Below are 22,573 nucleotides of genomic sequence, written 5' to 3'. Positions count from 1 at the left end.
TGATAAAGGACTGATCACAACAATCTGCAAAGAGCTGATGAGACTCAAGAAAAACAAAGAAAATAATCCAGTCAAAAAATAGGCAGAAGAACTAAAAAGGGGGGCCTCCCCGGTGGCGCAGCGGTTGAGCGCTGGGTTGCGAAGCTGCCCGCGGCCTCTGCGGTGCCGGTTCGATCCCCGGCTGCTCCCCGGCCACCGAAGGAGGGTCCCACATGGCACGCAGACCTCTCCTGCCGCCCGCTGCTCCCCTCAGCAGTGTACTTCGGTCCTTCTGCCTGTTCTGCTCCCCGCTCTGGCTCTGGTGAATTCTCTCACCCTCCCGCGCTTCTGACTGTACCCAGTGCATGTATAAACAAAACAAACAAACAAACAAACAAATAAATAAATAAAACATGCCTCTATTAAAAAATAAATAAATAATAAAAAAAGAACTAAAAAGGAATTTCTCAAATAGGAAATGCAAATGGCCACCAGGCATATGAAAAAATGTTCAACATCACTTGTAATCAGGGAAATGCAAATCAAAACTACAATAAAATACCATCTTACACCAGTGAGAATGGCACATATTAAAAAAACTAGCAACAACAAATGTTGGCGAGGATGTAGAGAAAAAGGAACTCTCCTGCACTGCTGGTGGGAGTGCAAACTGGTCCAACCACTGTGGAAGCTGTATGGAGATTCCTCAACCTACTAAAGATAGAGCTTCCATATGATACAGCAATTTCACTCCTAGGTATTTACCCAAAGGACACAGAAACATTAATTCAGAAGAGCACCAGCACCACTATGTACATAGCAGCACTATTTACAATAGGTAAGCTTTGGAAACAAGCCAAATGCCCAAAAATAGATGACTGGATCAAGAAGATGTGGTATATATACACAATGGAATATCACTCAGCAATCAAAAAAGATAAACTCATGCAATTTGCAGCAACATGGATATAGCTGGAAGGGATCACGCTCAGCAAAATAAGCCAGAAAGAAAAAGAAAAATACCAGATGGTCTCACTCCATAGCAGGAGTTTAGAAAACCTAAATAAGGGACCGGGAAAAAAGAATAACTATAATAAAGAGAAAATCAAAATCAACAAGCAACTATAAACCAGTAACACACTGGGCCTCCCCCGGTGGCGCAGTGGTTGAGCGCTGGGCTGCGAAGCTGCCTGCAGCCTCTGCAGCGCCGGTTCGATCCCTGGCCACCGGTCAGGGTCCCACATGGTGCACAGACCTCTCCTGGTGGGGCAGACCTCTCCTGCTATGCAGACCTCTCCTGCTGCGTCCACTGCTCCCCTCAGCAGTGTATTTCGTCAGTCTGCCTGTTCTGTGCCCTGCTCTGGTGAATTCTCTCACCCTCTAGCGCTTCTGACTGTACCCAGTGCTTGTATAAATAAATAAATAAATCTTAAAAACAAACAAACAAACAAAAAAAAAAAACAGTGACACACTATGAGGGGTGAGGTGGAGAGAAGGGACTGGGGCCAAAATAAGGGGGGGGGTTGCAATTGTATGGGGAGTATAACCAAGATGAAAATGCATACATTGTGCAAAAATGAAAAATGATTTAAGAAATATATAAAAAATAAAAAACAAAAAGCAGCAGATATTTCCCTACCACTTCATCTTAAAACTTTCTGAAATGCATTGAAAACAGCACTAAAACTGTTTATATTTCTTTGTAAATTAAAAGAATGCTATGAAAATGCAGTGATTGTTTTTTACATAAGATTGACTGCAGAACTGACCCAGTAATAGGTTAAATTCACAGCTTAAAGGAAAGTCAAGGTAATCTAGAAGACCATAAAGAGTCTCATGCATTGTGTCAAACTTTATATACCATCAATTGGAAAAATAATTCAGCAAAGGAAATAAACACATCAATTATGCACATTTATGAAAGTAAACATTTTACTCTTCAAGAAGAACAGCTTTAAACTTATTTCCTGACTTAAGAGTCCTAACTAGATCAACAAACATAGTAATGGAATCCTAAGAAATTAAAGCTTATTAGTAATATAATCTAAAAGAACTGCTTTGAGTTTGTTGAATGCTTTTAGAAATTTATTTTAATGTGTTCAGTCAACTTGACATGATCTATAGTCTAATTCTGACCTGACTGCACTACTCTCAGAATCAACAGCCATCAATAACCAACATGGCTCAATTAAAATTTGCATTAAAAAATCAAAATTTGGGAAACAAATTTTTAAATTTTTAAGTTTTTAAAACAAACTGTAAGAAAAATTTACCAGTCTCTGATTCAACCGCTTGTTTTCTTCTTCTTTCAACTGTAATGTCTGTAGGGGAGGAAAAAAGAGAGAAAGACACCTGTAGTTTAATCTTGTACCTACTCAAATTTAAACATTATGATTGTTGGGGGCCTCCCTGGTGGCACAAGGAGTTAAGACACAACACCATGAAGCTATCTGTGGCCACTGCAGTGCTAGTTCCATCCCCGGGGGGCCAGAGAGGTGACCCACACAGCACAGCAGACCTCTCCTAACTCGCCAGCTGCTCCCCTCAGCAGTGTATTTCAGTAGATCTGCCTGTTCTGCCTCTGATGAATCCTTTTATCCCCCGCATTTCTTGCCTATACCAATTCTTGTATGCATAAATAAATCTTTAAAAAAAAAAAACACACTATGACAATGTTAAGATTTTCTTACTGTTCAGGTTAATCTACGGTTCTAGTATGAAAGGTTTGTCAGGATATTTTTCTTTTTAGCGGGGCAGGGGGCGGGGAGGGATCCTCTCCAATGATTTTAATTACTTACTGGCTTAAGAGATTTAGAATTTTAGGGACATTTCCCTAAGGCAAGCATTCTCAAACTTCAGTAAACATTAGAATAACTTGTGGAACTTGTAAAATATACAGTAAATATCTGAGATTTATCATTAAAAAAATGTTAGTAGTTTGGCCTGGAAGATGAAATATGCACATGACACATATCCTCAAAAGTCTCTGAACTTAAGTGATCACACAAACCTTATAATAGCAAAATGTGATTATACAACTGGGAGGAAAGCCTTTATAACGAATTTTCTCTTTTTTATTACAAGTAATCTGTAAAATAACCTCTTCTTATTTATGTATTCCAATTTTGCCCCATTCTTTTAAAAATTAACTTTACTTTTGAAATAAACATGAAATTCGTAGTTATGATTCTACTGAAATTTTGTCATTCACAATATATAAATATATTACATATATTCATTTTACTTTGTAACAATTTTTAATTTTTTTGCATTTTAAAAGGTTAGGCTTATTAAGAAAAGAAAAGGAGAAAAGGACATTTATATCAGTGCAATGAATGGGCAGGTCTAAAAGGGCAAGAAGCTGCCTTTTGAAAGGAACAGGATTACTAAGAAAAGAGAAATCTGCATTAAGACAGGTGGACATTTTATAAGAACTACCAAGTGCTTTCTCTGATACGACTTCATTTATTGGGAGTTATGAAAAATAAATGGATTAAAATACTCCTACCCAATGTTTAACCCTTGGATCAAAAAATGACAACTTCTCAAAACATTAACTACAAAACAATCATTAAAAGAATCAATTTATAATGCAAGTGTTTTAGCATAAATTTCATTAAAATGCATAACAAATTGAACATAAAAAACACTATTTCAAGAAAGTGTACTTACTCGTTCTAACAGCATTATCCTCTGTTTTTCTTCAGAGAGCATATGTATATTTTCTCTAAAAGAGAATAAATTATTATGTTTTTTAGAATTCTGGACATTACATTCTTCAAGAAATATAAGCATTACTTCACTTTAATATAAGAGTTTATACTAAAATTTGAAAAGCAATTATGTTTAAGTTAGGACATTTTTCAGTGGCGTATATTCTGTATACTAGAGGTCCTGAACCTAAATGTTTTTCCCAGAGATTAAGGACTACTTTTCTTCCCTCATGTATATCAACAATAGTACTTCTTGAGTACTTTATCATAATGACATCATCATTAAAACTAAAAGCAAAGCAAAATTTCACACATCCTTGACTAAGTTTGAACTCAAAGCTCCAGTTTACAGAAAACCAAAATAAAGATTTCAAAAGTATTACTAAAATGTTGCAATGTGCTAGTCACTGAATTATGTGAATTTGCTCATCATATTAAAATACTTAAAAAGTAACTAGAAAGGAAAAAGTGTGCAGGCTTTCGTAAGTATATTAACATTTTATTAAGGTATAAATGACAAAATTTAAAATATACAATGTGATCGTTCGATATACTTTGCAAAGATTCTCAACATTGAGAATCTAGACTCTACACGTCACACATTTACCTTACTTGGTGAGAACATTTAATATCTACTTTCTTACCAAATTTCAATTATACAGCAGTTATCAACTATAGCCACCATGTTATACAATAGATCCTCAGATCTTCATATCATAACAAAATTGGCACCCTTTTTACAAATTCCCTATTTCTTTCCAGCCTGTGACACACTTTACTGTTTCTGTGAGTTTAAACTTTTTATTTTAGACTCCACATAAAATGATATCATACATTATCTACAGTCTTATTTAATGCCTGCTCTCCAGTTTTATCCATGTTGTGGCAAAGGCTGGATTTCTCTCTTTCGCATGGCTGAATAATAATCCATTACATATATTTTTTTCCCTACCATTTTCTTAGGATGTTTCCTCATCTTGGTTATTGTAAATAATGTTGTAGAAAACATGGGAGTATAACTATGCCTGTGAGAAAATGGTTTCATTTCCTATGACAGGATCCCCAAAATGAAATTGTTGGATCATAGGGTAGAGTTCTATTTTTAACCCCTTGAGGAACATATATGTGTCCACTGTGGTTATACCAGTTTATATTTCCACCAACAGTGTACAAGCATTCTCTTTTACTCTCATCCTTGCCAGGATTTGTTCTCTTGCCTTTTTGACAAAAAGAAATCCGAACAGATATGAGGTGAATGCCAATTCATCATAGTTTTCATTTGCATTTCCTCATAATTAGTGATGCAGAGCACCTTTTCATGCACTTGTTGGCCACTTGTATGTCTTCTTTGGAAAGATTTACAATTTCTCTGCCCATTTAATATATATGTTTTTCTATTGGGCTAAATATTAACTAGATAAATGGTGTGCAAGTGTTTCCTTTCATTTAGTAGGTTGCCTTTTCATTTTTTTTTTTTAAGATTTTTTTTTTAAGAACTGAGGGGTAGGCCAGAGGTGTAGGGTGAGAGGAGTCACCAGAGACAGGGTAGGGAACAGAACAGGCAGGATCTACTGAAATACAATGCTGAGGGGACCAGTGGGCGAGACGGGAGAGGTCTGCTGCGCCCTATGGTTCAGCTCTCTGGCCTGGGATGGAACTCATGCTGCAATGGCTTGGATAGTTTCATAGTGCTGAGACTTCCTTAGCCCCTTGCACCAGCAGGGAGGTCCTGACTTTTCTTTCTTTTTTTTTTTTTTTAAAGATTTATTTTTATTTATTTATACAAGCACTGGGTACAGTCAGAAGCACGGGAAGGTGAGAATTCACCAAAGCCAGAGCAGGGAGTAGAACAGACAGACACGAAACACACTGCTGAGGGGAGCAGCGGGCGGCAGGAGAGGTCTGCACGTCATGTGGGACCCTGGCCCGGTGGCCGGGGATTGAACCAGCATTGCAGAGGCTGCGAGCAGCTTCGCAACCCAGCGCTCAACCGCTGCGCCACCGGGAAGGCCCTGACTTTTCTTTTTTTTTTTTGGTTTCCTTTGCTGTGTAGGAATTTTTGCTTGAGGTAGTCCCAGTGATGTTTGTGTTTGTTGTCAAAACCAAATAAACCATTGCAAAAACTGGTATCAGGGAGCTTGTATGTTTTCTTCTACAGTTTTAGGTTTCAGATCTTATGTCTTTCATCCATATAAAGAATCTCCACTACAATATTCAGTACCAGTAATAAGAATGGATTACCTTCCCTTTTCTGGACTTTAGGGGGAAAGCATTCAGTCGTTTACTATTGAGTATGATCTGTTGTGGGTTTTCAAATATACCTTTATTAGGTTGAAAAGGTTTTCTCAATTCATATTTAGTTGTGAATAAATTGCTTTTAGAAGATTTATTTTTTTACACATACAAGAACTGGGGTAAAGCCCAGAGGTGGGGGTTGGTGAGAGGATTCACCAGAGACAGAGTGGGGAAGAGAACAGGCCGACTGATTGAAATACACTGCTGAGGGGAGCAGCAGGTGAGACAGGAGAGGTCTGCTGCACCATGTGGGTTAGCTCCCTGGCTGGGGATCAAATTCCTGCTGCAGTGGCTGCAGGCAGCCCCAAAGTACTGTGACTTAACCCCTTGTGCCACCAGGGAGGCCCTTAATTGCTTTTTAGTAAACTGTGCCTTCTCTGTGCTTGATATTTTCCTTTCATTTAACACATTATTTTCCTTATAAATCTTTTTCTATTAAAATATTAAACTTAGGGATCATTTTTCTTTAGCTGTTTCTCTTTCTGCACATATGTAGAAGATGTATTCCCCACCCCTACCCCCAGGTTTTGCTGTAAAAAGTTGGCTTACTTTTTCACAGATATTTGCATTTATTTTTGTCATTTATGTTGCTGAATTAATTACCTTGATCTCAATATATGTGCCTTGCCTTTCTACTTTTTTTTGTTGTTGTTGTTCTATTTTAAACATACATATTTAAGCCTTCTCTCTTTTGGAGACCTAAATAAAAAGTTGTAACTCTTTATTTTCTGGACAGAAACCTAAATTCCCCTGCCCTCCCAACCCAAAACACCCTCACCAAAATGAATAGATCTATTTCTGTGATAACATTTTGTTCTCTTCAGCAATGTACTTCAAAGTAAATAAATACTCTGTAAATAAGACAGCTTAATACTACTGGCAGAGGTCTTTTCCTAGTAATCTATAAAACTTGTGGTGTAGAATAAAACAACAAGGTGATTGATATAGGTACACAATCTATAATATTAAAGCATTTCTCATTGTTATAGCTTAAAGCATTAAGATGGTACAATTTCCAAATACATGGGTTATGAATAGCCAGTAACAGAAAGATATTTCCCATCTTCAGACCTTTCAGCTTACAAAAACTAGTGAGTATCTTAAAAAATTCTATGTTATTTAAGACAAGTGAAATTAGATATACTTACTGTACAGACATCATGCTTGTCTCCATTGCTGAATCCATTCGTCCTTCATCCGGTGGTTCCATGGCTGATTTCTCTGTTTCGCCTGGGAGTTCAGGTGCACATGCTCCATAAAGTTCTGGGGCTGCAGTTACATAGGGTGGAGGAACAAAACTGCTACTGCGCAACTTACTGACTTCTTCTTCAAGTTTTTTCTTTTCCTCAAGCAGACGAGCTCGATCTTCAGATAACGACTCTATCAAATCTGAAAGGCGACACCCCCCCCAATTGAAATAAGTATTATAAAACATTTAATACAGTTTATTTAACTTTAAAAAGCAATTAAAAGTATGTTACAAGGGCCTCCCTGGTGGCTCAAGGGGTTAAGACACAACCTATAAAGCTATCTGAGCCCCTGCAGCACGAGTTTGATCACCAGCCTGGGAGCTACCCACATGGCGCGGCAGATCTCTCCTGACTCACCCGCTGCTCACCTCAGCAGTATATTTCAGTCAATCTGCCTGTTCTGTTTCCCACTCTGACTCTGGTGAATCCTCTCATACCCCCCCACATCTCTGGCCTGTACCCCAGCTCTTGTATGCATAAATAATCTTAAAAAATAAAGTGTGTTAGACACAGACACAAAATTCTGAATAAACCCTAGTAAACCAAATCCAACAATGCATTAAAAAAAAGGATCATGTACTATGACCAAGTAAGATTCACAAAAAACATGTGATTGTATCAATAGATACTGAGAACACATTTCATAACACATTAGAGTCCAACATCCATTTATGTAGGAAACCCTCTAAAATCTGAGGATAAATGAAGCATACCTAAGCATAAATGAAGCATACCATAATAAAATCATTTAAAACAAACCCATAGTTAGCATGATTCTCAATGGTGAAAAGTGAAAGCTTTTCCACCAAGATCTGATATAAGACAATGACGTCCATTTTCACCATTGCTATTCAACATAGCATTAGAAGTTCCACCTAGCGCAATTAAACAAGAGAAAGCTATAAAAGGAATCCAAATTGGGAAAGACAAATTAAATCTAGCATTATTTGCAGATAAAATAATAATATACATAGAGAATCCTCAGGATTCCAAAGAAAAACTAATTGAAATAATAAACCAGTTCATTAACGTGACAGGCTGTAAAATTAACACACATAAATCAGTTGCCTTCCTATACATAATAAAACAGAAGAGGAAGAAACAAAGTGATACCATTATAATTACACCAAAAATAAATACCTAAAGGTAAGCCTAACAAAGGAGGCAAAAGTTCTTATACAAAGAAAACTGTAAGACTCCCTTAAAAGAAACCGAAGAAGTCACAAAGAAATGGAAAAATATTCCCTGCTCATGGACTGGAAGAATCAACACTCTCAACATGGCCAAAGCAATATATATATACCCAAAGCAATATACAGCAGTATACAGATTCAATGCAATCCCAATAAAAATATCAATGGCATATTGCAAAGAACTGAAGCAAACACTACTGGAATTCATATGGAATCACAAAAGACCTCAAATAGCAAAAGCATCTTGACAAAGAAGAGAATGGAGTTATCACACTTCCAGACCTCAAATTCTATTAAAAAGTTACAAATTTTAAAATAGCCTGTTACTTGAACAAAAACAGACACAGAATAATGAAACAGAATTGAAAGCCTAGGAATAAATGCACATACATATGGACAGTTAATCTATGACAAAGGAGCCAAGAAAATACACTGGAACAAGGGTAGCCTCTCCAATAAATGGTATTGGGAAAAAGCTGCATGCAAAAGAGTAAAACTAGACCACAATCTCATATCATGCACCAAAATCAACTCAAAATGGACCAAGACTGGATGTGAAACCTGAAACTATAAAATACATAGAAAAAAACATAGGCAAAACATTTCATGACTTAAGTCTTAGCGATGTTGCTGGGCCGTTTCTTAGGTCATCTCGAATAGCAGGGAAAACAAAAGAGAACATAAACAACTGGGACTATACCAGACTAAAAAGCTTCTGTACAGTAAAAGAAACCGTAAGTAAAATGAAAATACACCCTTATTGAATAGGAGAGTATAGTTGTACACCATATATTTGACAAAAGACTGATATCAAAGATATACAAAGAACTCAAAAAACTCTACCAAGAAAAAAAAAAAAACCCAGTCAAAAAATGGGCAAAAGAACTAAACAGACATCTCTTCAAAGAAGACATTCAAATGACCAGAGGGCACGTGACAAAATGCCATCACTTACTATTAGAAAAAATGCAATCAAGACCACAGTGAGATACCTGTGAGAATGGCCCATATTGAAAAGACCAGAAATAAAAAGTGCTGGCAAGGATGTCAAGAAAAAGAAACACTACTACACTGCTGGTGGGAATGCCAACTCATCCAGCCCTTATGGAAAACAGTATGGAAATGTCTCAAAACACTGAACATGGATCTGCCATTTGAGCCAGTAATTTCATTCCCAGTCATCCATTCAAAAATTTCAAAAACACTACTCCAAAAGAAAACTTGCACTCCTATGTTTATTTCAGCACTATTTATTACACCTAAACTATGGAAACAACCTAAGTTCCCCAGAACAAATGAGTGGACTAAGAAGATGTGGTGCATACATACACAATGGAATACTGCTTAGCAATCAAATTAAGATAATCTCATGCCATTTGTGGCAACATGGATAGAGCTTAAAAGGATGATCCTAAGTATAGTAAGTCAGAAGGAGAAAGATAAGGACAGATGGTATCCTAAGATGTGGAACATAAAGCGTCTAAATCAAGTTAGATAAAGGCAAACTGAAAAACTAACCCTTGATAACTGAAACACCAAGGGGAGGGGGAATGACAGGAGGAGGGCAGTGGGGGACGGAAGAGGACAAAAAGGGAAGGGAGCACAATGGTCTATGGTGGTAGAATATGGGTGAGTTGGTTGTGGATGGTGATAATACCCAATATGGTGGTAATATTACCACAGTTTAAAACAAGGCATTCCCCTGCCTTGAGGCTTTTGCAAAAAATAAAGAAGTTATGAAATATTACTAACCTTTATCTCGCTCTTGCTGTTGCATTGTACTTTTCAATTTATCACTAAGATCATTTATTATATTTTCTTTTTTCATTTTCTCTCTTGTTAAAACCGTGTTAAAATTTGTCTGGAACAACAGAATTAAATTATCTGCATGCAAATAGCAACTATGGCTGGCAAAAATAAACATGCAAGTATTTTCTTCGTGGTGCATTTTTATGTGGAAAAGAAAAAGATTCATAAATGATATTTTTAATAAAAATGCTACAGGGCCTCTCTGGTGGCGCAGGGGGTTGAGCACATGAGTTCGATACTCTCACACCCACACTTCTGGCCTGTACCCCAGCTCTTGTATGCATAAATAAATAAATCTTTAAAAAAATTCAAAATAAAAATGCTATACTGTGGTAAATACAATATTTTCTAGGTTCATAATACATTCCAATTTATTATCTTGAAAGCAAATTTTATTTTCTCATTTTTGCCCACATTTACTATCAGAAGAAAAGCATTTGTCAACAATTTTATAATTGGGGGAAAGAAAATAATCATTAACTTAATGAGTGCTATTATACATTTTTCTTTTAACAAACTTTCCATCCCTGACATCTTCCTGTTGTATTTAGCTAAATCTTGATTTGATTAAAACAGTGACATTTTAGAGATGACTTTATCTGCAATAGTCAGTGAACCTCTTATTTATAATGGATAGAAGTATTACTCCCCAATTTCTACAAAACTTACTATGAAGCACAAATGTCCAGATGGCTATAGATCTCATGAATCAATTTGATGATTCTATATGTACAGCTTCTTTTATAAAAAACTGTCAAAATTTTCATTTATAATATGCTCACTGAGTCATTTTGAAACTTAAAAGCAACAGATGAATGATCTACAGTAATTCTCCCTGTCTAGCATTTCCAGTTCCAAAGTCTAGTCATTCTATGTTCTAAGATCAATACCAATAATGTTAGCACCAGGGAGATTTAAGAAAAATCTTTTTTACTGAAAACTAGTGAGTTTATTAAATACTGAATGTCATTTATATTGATAAAGCATACAGAGTCAATATAAACATGATGTCTGTGCATTAAGTCATTTCTATAGGTAGCATTTATATAGAGAAAATTAATATTCTATTTTCATGAACTTTGTGTTCTGGAATTTGAAATGATTTTTAGAAATACCCACAATTTACAAGCATATTAAAAAGAAGAGTTAGTTGAGTCTTCCTGGTGGCCTAGGGGTGAAGTCTCAGCACTATCACTGCTACAGCCTGAGTTGGATCCCCAGCCAGGGAGCTAACCCATATATGGCGCAGCAGACCTCTCTGGTCTTGCTTTAGCAGTATTTCAATACATCTGCCTATTTGGCTCTCTCCTCTGTCTCTGGTGAATCCTGTCACCTCCCACAACTCTGGCCTACACCCCAATTCTATATAATAAAAAAAAAATCCTTAAAAAAAAAAAAAGAGCTAGTCAAAAAACAATTTGTCCATGCCATCCATGTACAACTAGTTATAAATCATCGTAAAAAAACTGCCAGTTAATGGGTCTCCCTGGTGGCCCAGGCGGTTGAGTGCCGCACTGTGAAGCTGTCTGCTGCCTCTGCAGTGCGGGTTCAATCCCCGCCAGCCAGCGAGAATCCCACATGGAGAAGCAGACCTCTCCTGTCTCGCCTGCTGCTCCCCTCAGCAGTGTAGTTCAGTCAGTCTGCCTGTTCTGTCTGTTCCCCATGCTGTCTGTGGTGAATCCTCTTCCCCCCCCCACACACACACCTCTGGCCTATACCCCAGTTCTTGTATACAAAAATAAAACATAAATCTTAAAAAAACCCAAATGTTAATGGCTTTACAATAAGAACTAAATCTATACCACACAGCTCTCTACTTTATACATTTGGTTTCAACCCTACATATTTTCTGAAATGTGAAATCTCCTATGTTCTCACAAGGGGAGAAAGAAGCCAATTAAGTACAATAAAAAGATTTTATATAAAATGAATCACATGAGAATCTACAAACTCAGATTTTTAAAAACAGGTATTACTGATGTTCACCTGTCATTAACAATTCTTACTTAACACTGGTAGCCACTCCGCTCTCTGAACAGTTAACTTTTTACTTTCATGAAGCCACACCCTTTCCTCTCAAAGCTCTTCTTTAATGCCTTTTTTGAGCTGTCCCCCCTTTTTTTTCCTGGAGTCATAAAATTTAAAGTTCTAAGGGTTTTGAGTCACATTTCTGTACTTTCTTCCTGTTCCCTTACTTATATGTTTTTTAATTCTAAAAAGACATAAGGTTTTAGTGAAATAAAAATATCACATAAAACGTGTAAACATCAACTATCACATGTGTACTAGCTTCAAGTCTGTGATCCTCAGGATTTAAAAAAAGTTCAACAGTATCCCTGACCTGTATTACAAGACACAAAACTGCTCCTACCCGTCTTGTGTCTTTCTCCACATGACTCTGCACATTATTAAATATAAATTCAACTATGCCATTGCTGTTATTTCCTATTCTAATACTGCCAATATCTTAAGTACAAGCTAACAAAGAATGCTAGTCCTTAGTAACTGATCCCCCAGCTTATCTCATAAACTTTAATTCTCACCAATGATCAACATTAAATAGTAAACCAGCAATGTTCCACAATATTTGCCATAATCTTCAGCCTATCATAAGGGTAAGCAAAAAAACTACAAGAAATCTGTACTGTTCATTATATAATTTAGAGTAATAAGATTTTAACACTTAGGGAATAAAATTCAAAGATCATCTACACAATAGTAAAACATTTATTTTGCAAAATAACTCACTGTGAAAAAGATTAAACAATATACAAAAATCGGAGGCAGGTGAGGAAACAAACACAATTTACATTTCCTAATTTCTAATCTAGGGTATTTCACTTTGAAACACATCTATTTTGACATAATGATCATCAAATTTTATAAACGACCATATCATAAGATATTTAATAAATATTAACAAGGTCAGTGAAGGAAAATCAAATCTAAAATAGTGGCTGAACAAGAAAATCATATTTGGTAATTAATACTTTTCTGTTTTCTTTAGAACTAAAGTAAATGAATGGGGCTCACAAATCATACCTGTTGTTCAGCAATCAAAGATGTTCGAACATTTTGCATTTCTTCATTCTTTCTCTTTTCTTGTTCTTCAAGCTGTTCTAAAAACTTAGCTTTTTCTTCCTGAAGCTTTTCTTGTAGCTCAGCAACTAAGCTTGAAGAATCTTCTCTGGTAGACTCAATGGCAGAACTTGAAAATTAAATATAGCATTAAGATTTTTATTTGAAGTACAGATGTAATCATAAATATAACAAAGTCAGATGACATCAGAAAAGCTGTATATTTGAAGTTTAACTATACCAAGGGAAGGCAAACAAAAACGAAAAGTTGAATATAAATTACATACTCTGACACTAACACAGAAGATTTTATCTTAAAAAATCAGGCCAATCTGTACCAGCAAATGGCACATATTTCTATATAAATATTAATATACCTCACAAGAGGTACAACTTTAAATTTCAACTTTGCTATTTAAATAACTTCAATTTACATGATAACAACAATAGCTAGCTAATGAATAACACATAACTAAAATACACAAAACTTTCTGTGAACTTAGAGGTAACAAAAAACAAATCTACAAATTCCTGTATACATATTAATGTCTCTTAAAATCTGCTAACCCTTGAAAAACTGCTGACAAAGTGACAGAGAAGAAAAGGCAAGGAGAAAAATCACAATCACAGGTTAATAATTATTTGAACTTGTGGCAACTTTCAACTTAACATTTTACATGAAAAATGTTTGTTCCACAAGTACATATCTGATACAAAGGTATTACAATATGCTAAAAGCACAGGGAAAAAGTTGCCATTTTAGCAACTAACTCCTTTTAAACATAAACTTAGTCTATCTTAAGACATTTTTGGAATTAGGATGTATTTTACTATTACTGCAGATACTGAAATTGCTTGCTCTATTTATTTGCTATGTAATTTCCTAATTGAACTTTAAGATACTTAATAACATGTGATAATCATACAGAGAACTGATTCAGTATTTTCCAATTTGTTAGTAAAAAATCATATTTGTTGCCTCTTTTCAAAGGAATGGCTTTAAATGGACAAACATGGAACACGAAATATTAAACACAATAGTCTATCAAATTCTGAGAATTTGCTTAGTTTTCAGAAAGGCTGGAATGTCAAAGGTACAAAATAAAGGATTTGTTCTGGACAAGATAAAGACTTGTTTTCAGTTTCCCTTTTGCAGATAGAAGAGGGGTATTCAAGTGAAAAATTACAGCACCGATGGAAAAATGACAGGCTGCCTAAATCAAAGTTACTGAGGATAAGAACAGATATATGTATTAACAATAAAGTATTTAGGATAAAATCAAGTATAGGCAGGGCTTACAGCTTACTTTCAATATTGTTTGGCTAAGGCATACCTTCTGCAAGTAAAAGATACTTTTACCTATCCCTATAGTTACAGGATAAGCAAACCGATACAGGGAAAACAAAAAGGCAGGTTCCTGGTAGGTAAGAAATGAAGTGCATGGTATGGAATGAGGTTAGGGCAGTAGGGAGAAGTCACATCACAAACAGTAAACATTTTGTATTTTAAGTACAATGTAAAACCATTGAATTTTGTCTCTAGAGAGTAACATAGTATTTGAGTTTAGGATTTTAAAATAATGTGAGGATATTGGTCAAAATATTGGAGCATGGAAATAATCTGAGGGAAGGATAATGTCATCATGACAGGATACTAAGAATCATGTTAGAATGAAATAATGTGGCTCAAAGTGCAAATGTGTGCACACATGTGAGCAGTACTTGCAAATTTTTTAGTGTCATGCACCTCTTGAATGCCTGGGGCCCTCTGGAAGAGTGCTGTCTTTATTTTAAGGTCAACATTGTGCTAAGATACGGCAGAAAAGGGAGGAGAAAGTTCAGGAACATACACAGAGCACATGAGATAATTAATTAGCACAACATATATGCCTAAATAATAAGGTAAAAGGACTTTGCAGCTAAAAACAAAGTTAAGCTATGAGATGAAGAATGATCAATCAATAACCACCATGCTGGAGAGAAGGGGTTTCTTGTGGCAACATCACTGTTTTATTTTGCATTAAGAACTCAAAATGGCTCTGATAGTCAGGGTAATTAACCCTAGCCATGAAACAGGAACAGCTAAAGTTAGTTTTGTTTAATTAGCACCACTGCATAGCTTTCTCTTAGAGTAAGGAACAATGTGTGCTAGCTGGGTAGAAAAGTATGAACAAAAAGTTAGTGTCTCACAATTTAAAAATGTTTGCTACAGCAAGGCTTAGAAACATAGTAAGTTATTAATAAAGATTTCCCCCCTCAAAAACAATTAGACAATACTTTGTATATAATAATACCTCAAAAATGTCTTGAAATTAGAACTCAAGGAAGTGGATATATTAGTGATAAATTATCGTAAATTCATACCATCACATAGAACTTCAAGTAAATCATCCTGGTAGTTTCTCTCACCATTAGTAAATTAGTGTGTGCTAGTAATAGGTTCTATCATACCAAATATTTCTAGTAAATAGGAAATTTGCGTTGAATACAAACTATACAGTCTTGATGCTTTAACTTTCTTCTCTATCACTGACTATATTAGTTTGGCCTAGTAAACAATTTGTGGTTGTTGTCTTATTTTTTCCACTCTTCAGATTAAAATTACAAAATTCAGATTCTCTTTAACACATCCAGATCCACCTCAGCTCCCTGGAAACAGTACTATGGACAGCATAGTAGACACACTTCTACAAGGAGAGTCTATCGTGCCCCCAGAATTGGCTGTGGCCAAACTTGTAGGTGATATACAACCTTGTTCCGAGTGAGAACAGTCTACATTGGCATCAGAGTAGACAATTGGCAGAATACTTGAAAGAATTTTAGCAGTGTCTTGATTAGGCACCAGCTTTGGTGCTTCAGATGAATTTGAATCTTCAAATTTCCAGGCCTTGCAACTCCTTTATACTCTCCCAATAGTTACACAAATTCTAAACCCTTTAATCCTAGAATCAAGTGGTTTTGTTTTCTAAATTCAATCCAGACAAATACAAATATGATTCTAGGAAGCAAAAAATCTGCCAGAGGAATCTGGGACTCTCTGATTTGTTGTGATATGAAGACATCAATTAACTCAATGACCGTACAAAATGGAACATTGGTAGAGCAGAGCATCCCATGGCAGGACAGCTGATACAAAGGTATTACAATATGCTAAAAGCAGAGAAAAAGTTGCCATTTTAGCAACTAACTCCTTTTAAATATAGTCTATGGTAAGACATTTTTGGAATTAAGATGCATTTACAATCACTGCAGATACTGAAATTGACAGATGTTTGGGATTAAGTGAGAAATTAAGGCAAAGCTCTGTAGATGCTCTAGCTGTCCCTCCAAGTCCCATGAAACCTCTCAGCAGCAGCTGACTCCTCTCTAAGCACCTAGCTTGAGGTCCCCTCTCAATTGATCCTTATTTTCAACACCCACTCCCACCATTACTAGTAAACCCAATGCACTTTAAAAATCCCCCAAATCTCAGGGAGCTAAAAATCTAATCAAAGAGAAACTGTAGTATTTTTCAGTTCTTCTGGCAGAAACGTGAGACATATGTATAGGAATGGATTTGATGGCAATTAGCACAGGAAGGATTAACACAAAGCTGAATCAGGCCAAAATTATTTGTATAGATACAGTGATCTAGATTCAATGTCAGTAATTAACAGTTTGCTACGGTGACTGCCTGAAATCTAAACCTAATGAGTAAATGAAAATAAGATGGCAAGATGAGATACTCTAGAACAAAGGTAGGCAAATGAAGGCTTGAGGGCCAGACTCCAGTCAGCTACCAGTTTAAGTTTTATTGAAACAGTCACTCCCATTCATTAATATCATGTCACTGCTTTGCTATAATATACAGGAGTATACATAGACACCACCTAATCCATGACAAATTTATTTATAATCTTGCACTTTACTGTGCCATTAGCTATATCAACAATTCTCAAAGAATTCTGATCCACAGCATTGTGGGTAACTAGAACATTATCAGGCGATCAGAGGTCAAAACTATTTTCATAATACTAAGATGATGTTTCTTAACTGTCTTGACACTTTCACAGATCATAAAGCTACTGGCACCTTAACATAAATAAAAGAACTGTATTTTTGTATTCTTTACTGTGCTTTCATTCGAGGTGAAAAAGTGAAAGGGAGGTTTGATTCTGAATATACCTTAGATGTAAAAATCATTAAATTTGACTACTGAGTACACATCTTTTCAGTATTCTATGTAATGAAATGAGAAGAATATTATAAAGCATTCTATTCTATCAGAAAGTATGTTTGTCTCATGGGAAAGTACGTTGTTTTAGGTGTGTGCTGAACGACTTTTTTCATTGTACACTTTTTATTGAAATTTGACAATCTTTGGTTATTTACTTTTGGGTTTTTGACATTTTCTCAAAAAATGATGTGTTAGTCTGTTGCTTTAATGAAAAAAAAAATGACAGGAGGTGTTACCAATGCTTAACTGTAATCCCTTAAAAAGAAAATTTTAGAAAATGTGTTTCTGCCACTGTGAACTTGAGAACATCTCAGAACCAGGGATCTTTTATAAAATTGGTGAGTATATTAACAAATGTGATTTTTTTATGTTAATGTGTCAGTATTTAGGAGATCTGTGTAACTCAATGCACCTATGTTTTTTAAATGAGCAATTCATTGTACTATAAAATCACATACAGGGCTTCGCTAGTGGCGCAGCGGGTTGAGTGCCACACTGTGAAGCTGTCCACAGCCTCTACAGCGCGGGTTCGATTCCTGGCTGGCCGGGAAGAAACCCACATGGTGCTGCAGATCTCTCCTGCCTTGCCAGCTGCTCCCCTCAGCAGTGTCTTCGGTCCGTCTGCCTGTTCTGCTCCCCACTCTATCTCTGGTGAATTATCCCGCCCTCCCACAACTCTGATCTGTACCCCAGTTCTTGTATAAAAAAATCTTTAAAAAAAAAAATCACACACAGGCAAAAAAGTAAGGCACAAGGCACATATAGTTTGATAGATATTAACACAGAGTATGTAAAATATTCACTGACATAATTTCATATTGTACAATGACTACTAATTATCATTTGTTCAATTTTGATTTAGTATCAAAGTAAAACATCCACACATATCTGAAAAAGCTACTTAAATTTCTTCTCATCTCCAAATACATATAAGAGGCTGGATTTTCTTCATGTACCTCAATCAAAACATTAAAAAAATTGGATGCACAAGCTAATGAGACTCAATTAAGCCAAATATCAAAAAGATTTACAAGTACATAAAATAATTCCAAATCTTTTCATTTTCATTTTAGAAAACAGGCTTTACTGAATATCCCATTTATTCTAACAAAGTTTATTTTTAAATGACTATCTTCAAATTTTGCCTTAATTTCTATTACAGAAAACGTTGTTAGATATAATTAGATACAAAATCACTTAGTGGTCTTCAGTAATTTCCACTATACAAAACCTAAAAGAGTAACTTGATTGTGGCTTTTACATATTTAATGGGTGATAGCTTATCAACACACAAGTGCCTGCCCAAACATACAGAATAATGTGATACAGACTTCATGTCTGTGTATGTCACCAGTAAATTCTAAAATATTTACTACCTGGCCCTGTAAAGAACAGATTTACTGACCTTTGGCCTAGAGAAAGGCATCAAAAGTCTGATGGAGATACACACACTGGAAGGAATTGACTATGTGTGCCCTGAGAGGGTCCGGAGAATACTCATTTCATCAAAGGGGTAATGGAAGAAAACTATAAATATCTACCAGAGTTGCAAGAAAGCAACATTATAGTAATTAAGCCTGTACATATTAATCAATTTCTGATCTTTATCCCTCTTCTTCCTCTCTTCCAGTGTATGTGTCACAATAATGGCAGTCCCCATATTTCATCATTTAACCTACAAAATATCAAAGAGAATGTTCAGGCAAAGAAAGATGAAGGAACATCAATATGCTCACTCTAGAATGGCTACCATGACCTAAGTTTAAGTTTCTCCTGGGCATATGAGGGACACAAGTTGAATCACACTAAACAGAAACATGACATTGTATTTTTATTTGGAAGTTCAACATGGAAAAGAAAGACAAGTAGGACTACTGAGCTTAAAATGGATGCAGAGATGGACTGTCATCATGTTGGTACTGCTCTGTACCCCTCTTCTAGAATCACAGCTGTACTATAAATGCAGAATCTGTATTTCCCAGGATTCCCTTTACAACTTCAATTCTGCCAACGAACAGAACACATGCAAGGTTTGGAAAAGAGAAAAGTCAACCAATTGGAATTTTTCTCCAGATGTGCTGCTTACAGAGTTTCACAGCAGCTTCCTGTCAAGTAACTAAGAATTACCCAGTTTGTGCTGAAGATTGAACCATATCATCGGGGCTTTGAAGAGATTCCTGAGTGTTGCAAGCAGCTTCCCAGTGAGGCATGGAGAAACTTTCAGCTTTGGTGGGTACTTCAGTATCTGTTTTGCTGTTATTTCACTACGAGTTCTCCTGGCTGGCCTTTCAGCAGGGACTCCCTTTTGCCTTCACTCTCCTAGCCCTGTAAACATCCATGCAGGTCCCAACTGCTACATTAAAAACCATAAACTCCAGGATACATAAAAATTTTCTCTTCAAAATAAAGGGGGAGGTTAACTGTATATGAATGTGACAGAGTGACAATCACAAGTGTAAAAGTGATGAGACAAAAAAACAGAATAAATATATAATACATATATACATATTTTTTCACTTGAAAAATCAATGATAGACTTGATAATGTTCTAGAAACTGTTTATTATGCCATACAACCCCTCAGTAAATTTTAAAGAAATACTCAAGGCCACTTTCTCTGTTTTTGGATAATCATTTTCAAGTTTTTGGATAATCGCTTCATACTTCTCTTCTGTTGGGTGACTTTTTCATCTTTTTGTTTTTCAAGAGCACTCAAAAGGCAGTAACATAAGACAGTAACAATAATAAAAGTGCCCCAAAATCCACATGCCACCACTGCATAAAACCTGAAATTTAAAAACATTATCTTTTGAACCAGAGAATATATAAGAAATTGGTGTAACTGAAATACCAAGACATTAACGATAAAAACTTTGTACCCTCAACTTATGATGTACCTTTTATTAACCACTGCTCAGAGGAAACTGATATAACCTTAAAAAAAAGAAAAATTTAAATAATCTCAATTGCTCCATTTACCAAAAATCTATAAGTAAGGTACTATGACTACACACAATTTTTCAAGGTACTATGACTACACACAATTAAATTTAAATTGACCTAATTTTTTAATTTTATAATTACAGATTAATTCTTACCTTTTTGCTATTTGAGTCTCAAGATGTTTAACTTTTTCTAGTAACTCTTTCTCAATAGCTTCTCTCTCCAATTTAAATTCTTTTAGGGCAATCTGAATAGCTTCTTCTTTTTCACTAGTAAGTTTCTGAATTAACTGTTCTCTGTCTTGTTCCTGGCTCATGATAAATTTTTCTTTATCTTTCTCAAGTTTCTGGATAATCGCTTCATACTTCTCTTCTTGTTGGGTGACTTTTTCATCTTTTTGTTTTTCAAGAGCACTCAATTCTGAGTCCAATTTTCTCTGCAGTTCAACTATTTCTTCCTTCAGGTTTTTTTCTATTTCAAATGCTTGGTGCTGCATAGATGTAACTTTGTTTAATTCAGCTTTAAGCATATTAGATTCTTCTTCATGTCTACTAATTAACTCTGAAAGGCATTGATCTTTTTCAAGTGTCATTAAAGTTCTTAACTCTGCCAAGTCCACCTGATATTTTTCATTATCATCCTGAATCTTTTGATTTAGTTTGTTTATCTCAGTTCTCAAATTTTCTGTTTCTTTTTCAAGAAGAGACTTTAATGTCTCCTTCTGTTGGGTTTTGCTTTCTTCCAGCAAAATTTTTATTTCATCGGTTTCTGCCTCCTTCAATGCAAGCTCAACTTCTAACTTACACCTTGTATCTGACAAATCAGAAACCTTGAGTTTTAATTCCTGTAGCTGTTGTTCTTTTTCCTGAATAATTGTGGCATGAGACTCTTGTATCTGTTCAATTCTTTGTTGATTTTCCTTTTTTAGTTCTTCTAAAGAAACTTTGTGGTCTGTCATAACTTTCTCAAACTCCTGTGTGTGTCTGACATGCAGTGTGTCCTCTAACTCCTTTAGATGACTTTGCTCTAAGCACTGAAGTTCTGCCCTCAACAACTGAATCTTCTCATCATTTTCAACATGTAGCTTTTTTAAATCTTCTAAAGCTGTCTCTCGTGACTGTTTCAATTCATTAATTTCACAATTTTGAGTGTGCATTATACTTTCCATTTCTAACAATTTCTGATCCTTTTCATTCTGCAGGCAGATGACAGCTTCTTTTTCATGTTTAACCAAAGCAAACTCATTGTCTTTATTCTGTAAAACCTCCTCAAGGCATACTAAGTCTCCCTTCAATTTTTCAATTTTGTTCTCGTTTTCTTGACTCTCCTTTATTAGTGTATCGAGTTTACCTTCATATTCACTTTTTAAAGACTGTAGTTCTTTCTGATGTTTTTCATTTAGTGTTATTTCTAGCGAAAATTTTACTTGTTCAATAACATTTCTTATTTCTACTGCTGTACATTTTAAAGAATTTGAGAAGTCACACTGTTCTTTTTGAACAAATGTTCTGAAGTGGCAAAGGTCTTCCTTGATGGTTTGAATGCTGAAGTGTGAGTCTTGGGCAACAACCTTACATTTTTCTAATCGAACATTCAGAGAAGCATGATCACCTGACTCCTCTTTACCACATACATTTGTATCCTGCATACGTCTACTGTCTATTGCATTGATAACTGATGAATAAAGTGATTCTACCATCATTTCTGGACTTTGTGGATCACTTATAGGATTAGGAGATGACAAATTTTCTTCTATTACAAACTCATTCACAGCAGACATAAAATCTGATTCAGGACTTTCTGCTAATGAATCCAAGTCTAATGAAGCTTGGTGAATAGTCTGTTCTATGTTTGGATGGGGGATGGTTTCAAAATCAAATGTATGAGCATCAATGCTATCTGGAGATAACTCTTCTAAGGGACATACTGTAGGACATAAGGGATCCTGAACAGTAAGTGGAGGAGGAGTTCTTGGTGAGGTAGTAGTTGTAATTCCTGTTGTACTTTCTATCCTTGGTGAGGAAGCTGACTGTGGGGATGTCTGACTCACGGATGCCTGGAAAAAAAGAGGAAAAGACTTATAAAGCTACAACATATA

General features: G+C 35.6%; 1 protein-coding gene across 2 annotated transcripts in view; it reads right to left on the bottom strand.

The window, feature by feature from the left end:
- The window catches only part of RB1CC1 (RB1 inducible coiled-coil 1), a gene marked incomplete at its 5' end in the record, with an annotated part of 52,453 nt that overhangs the window by 11,903 nt on the left and 17,977 nt on the right, over positions 1-22,573 (bottom strand). For both annotated transcript variants that reach the window (XM_084229558.1, XM_084229559.1), the window contains 6 exons: positions 2,253-2,300; positions 3,652-3,706; positions 7,136-7,376; positions 10,183-10,291; positions 13,282-13,447; positions 20,631-22,531. In XM_084229558.1, coding sequence (XP_084085684.1) covers positions 2,253-2,300; positions 3,652-3,706; positions 7,136-7,376; positions 10,183-10,291; positions 13,282-13,447; positions 20,631-22,531 — 2,520 coding nt within the window. The remainder of the gene's footprint in view (positions 1-2,252; positions 2,301-3,651; positions 3,707-7,135; positions 7,377-10,182; positions 10,292-13,281; positions 13,448-20,630; positions 22,532-22,573) is intronic.

This window comes from Talpa europaea, assembly GCF_964194135.1.
Source record: "Talpa europaea genome assembly, chromosome: 3".
NCBI classification, from domain to species: domain Eukaryota; kingdom Metazoa; phylum Chordata; class Mammalia; order Eulipotyphla; family Talpidae; genus Talpa; species Talpa europaea.
Note: the sequence above shows the minus strand (reverse complement) of the source record. Positions and strands in the feature narration are given on the sequence as shown.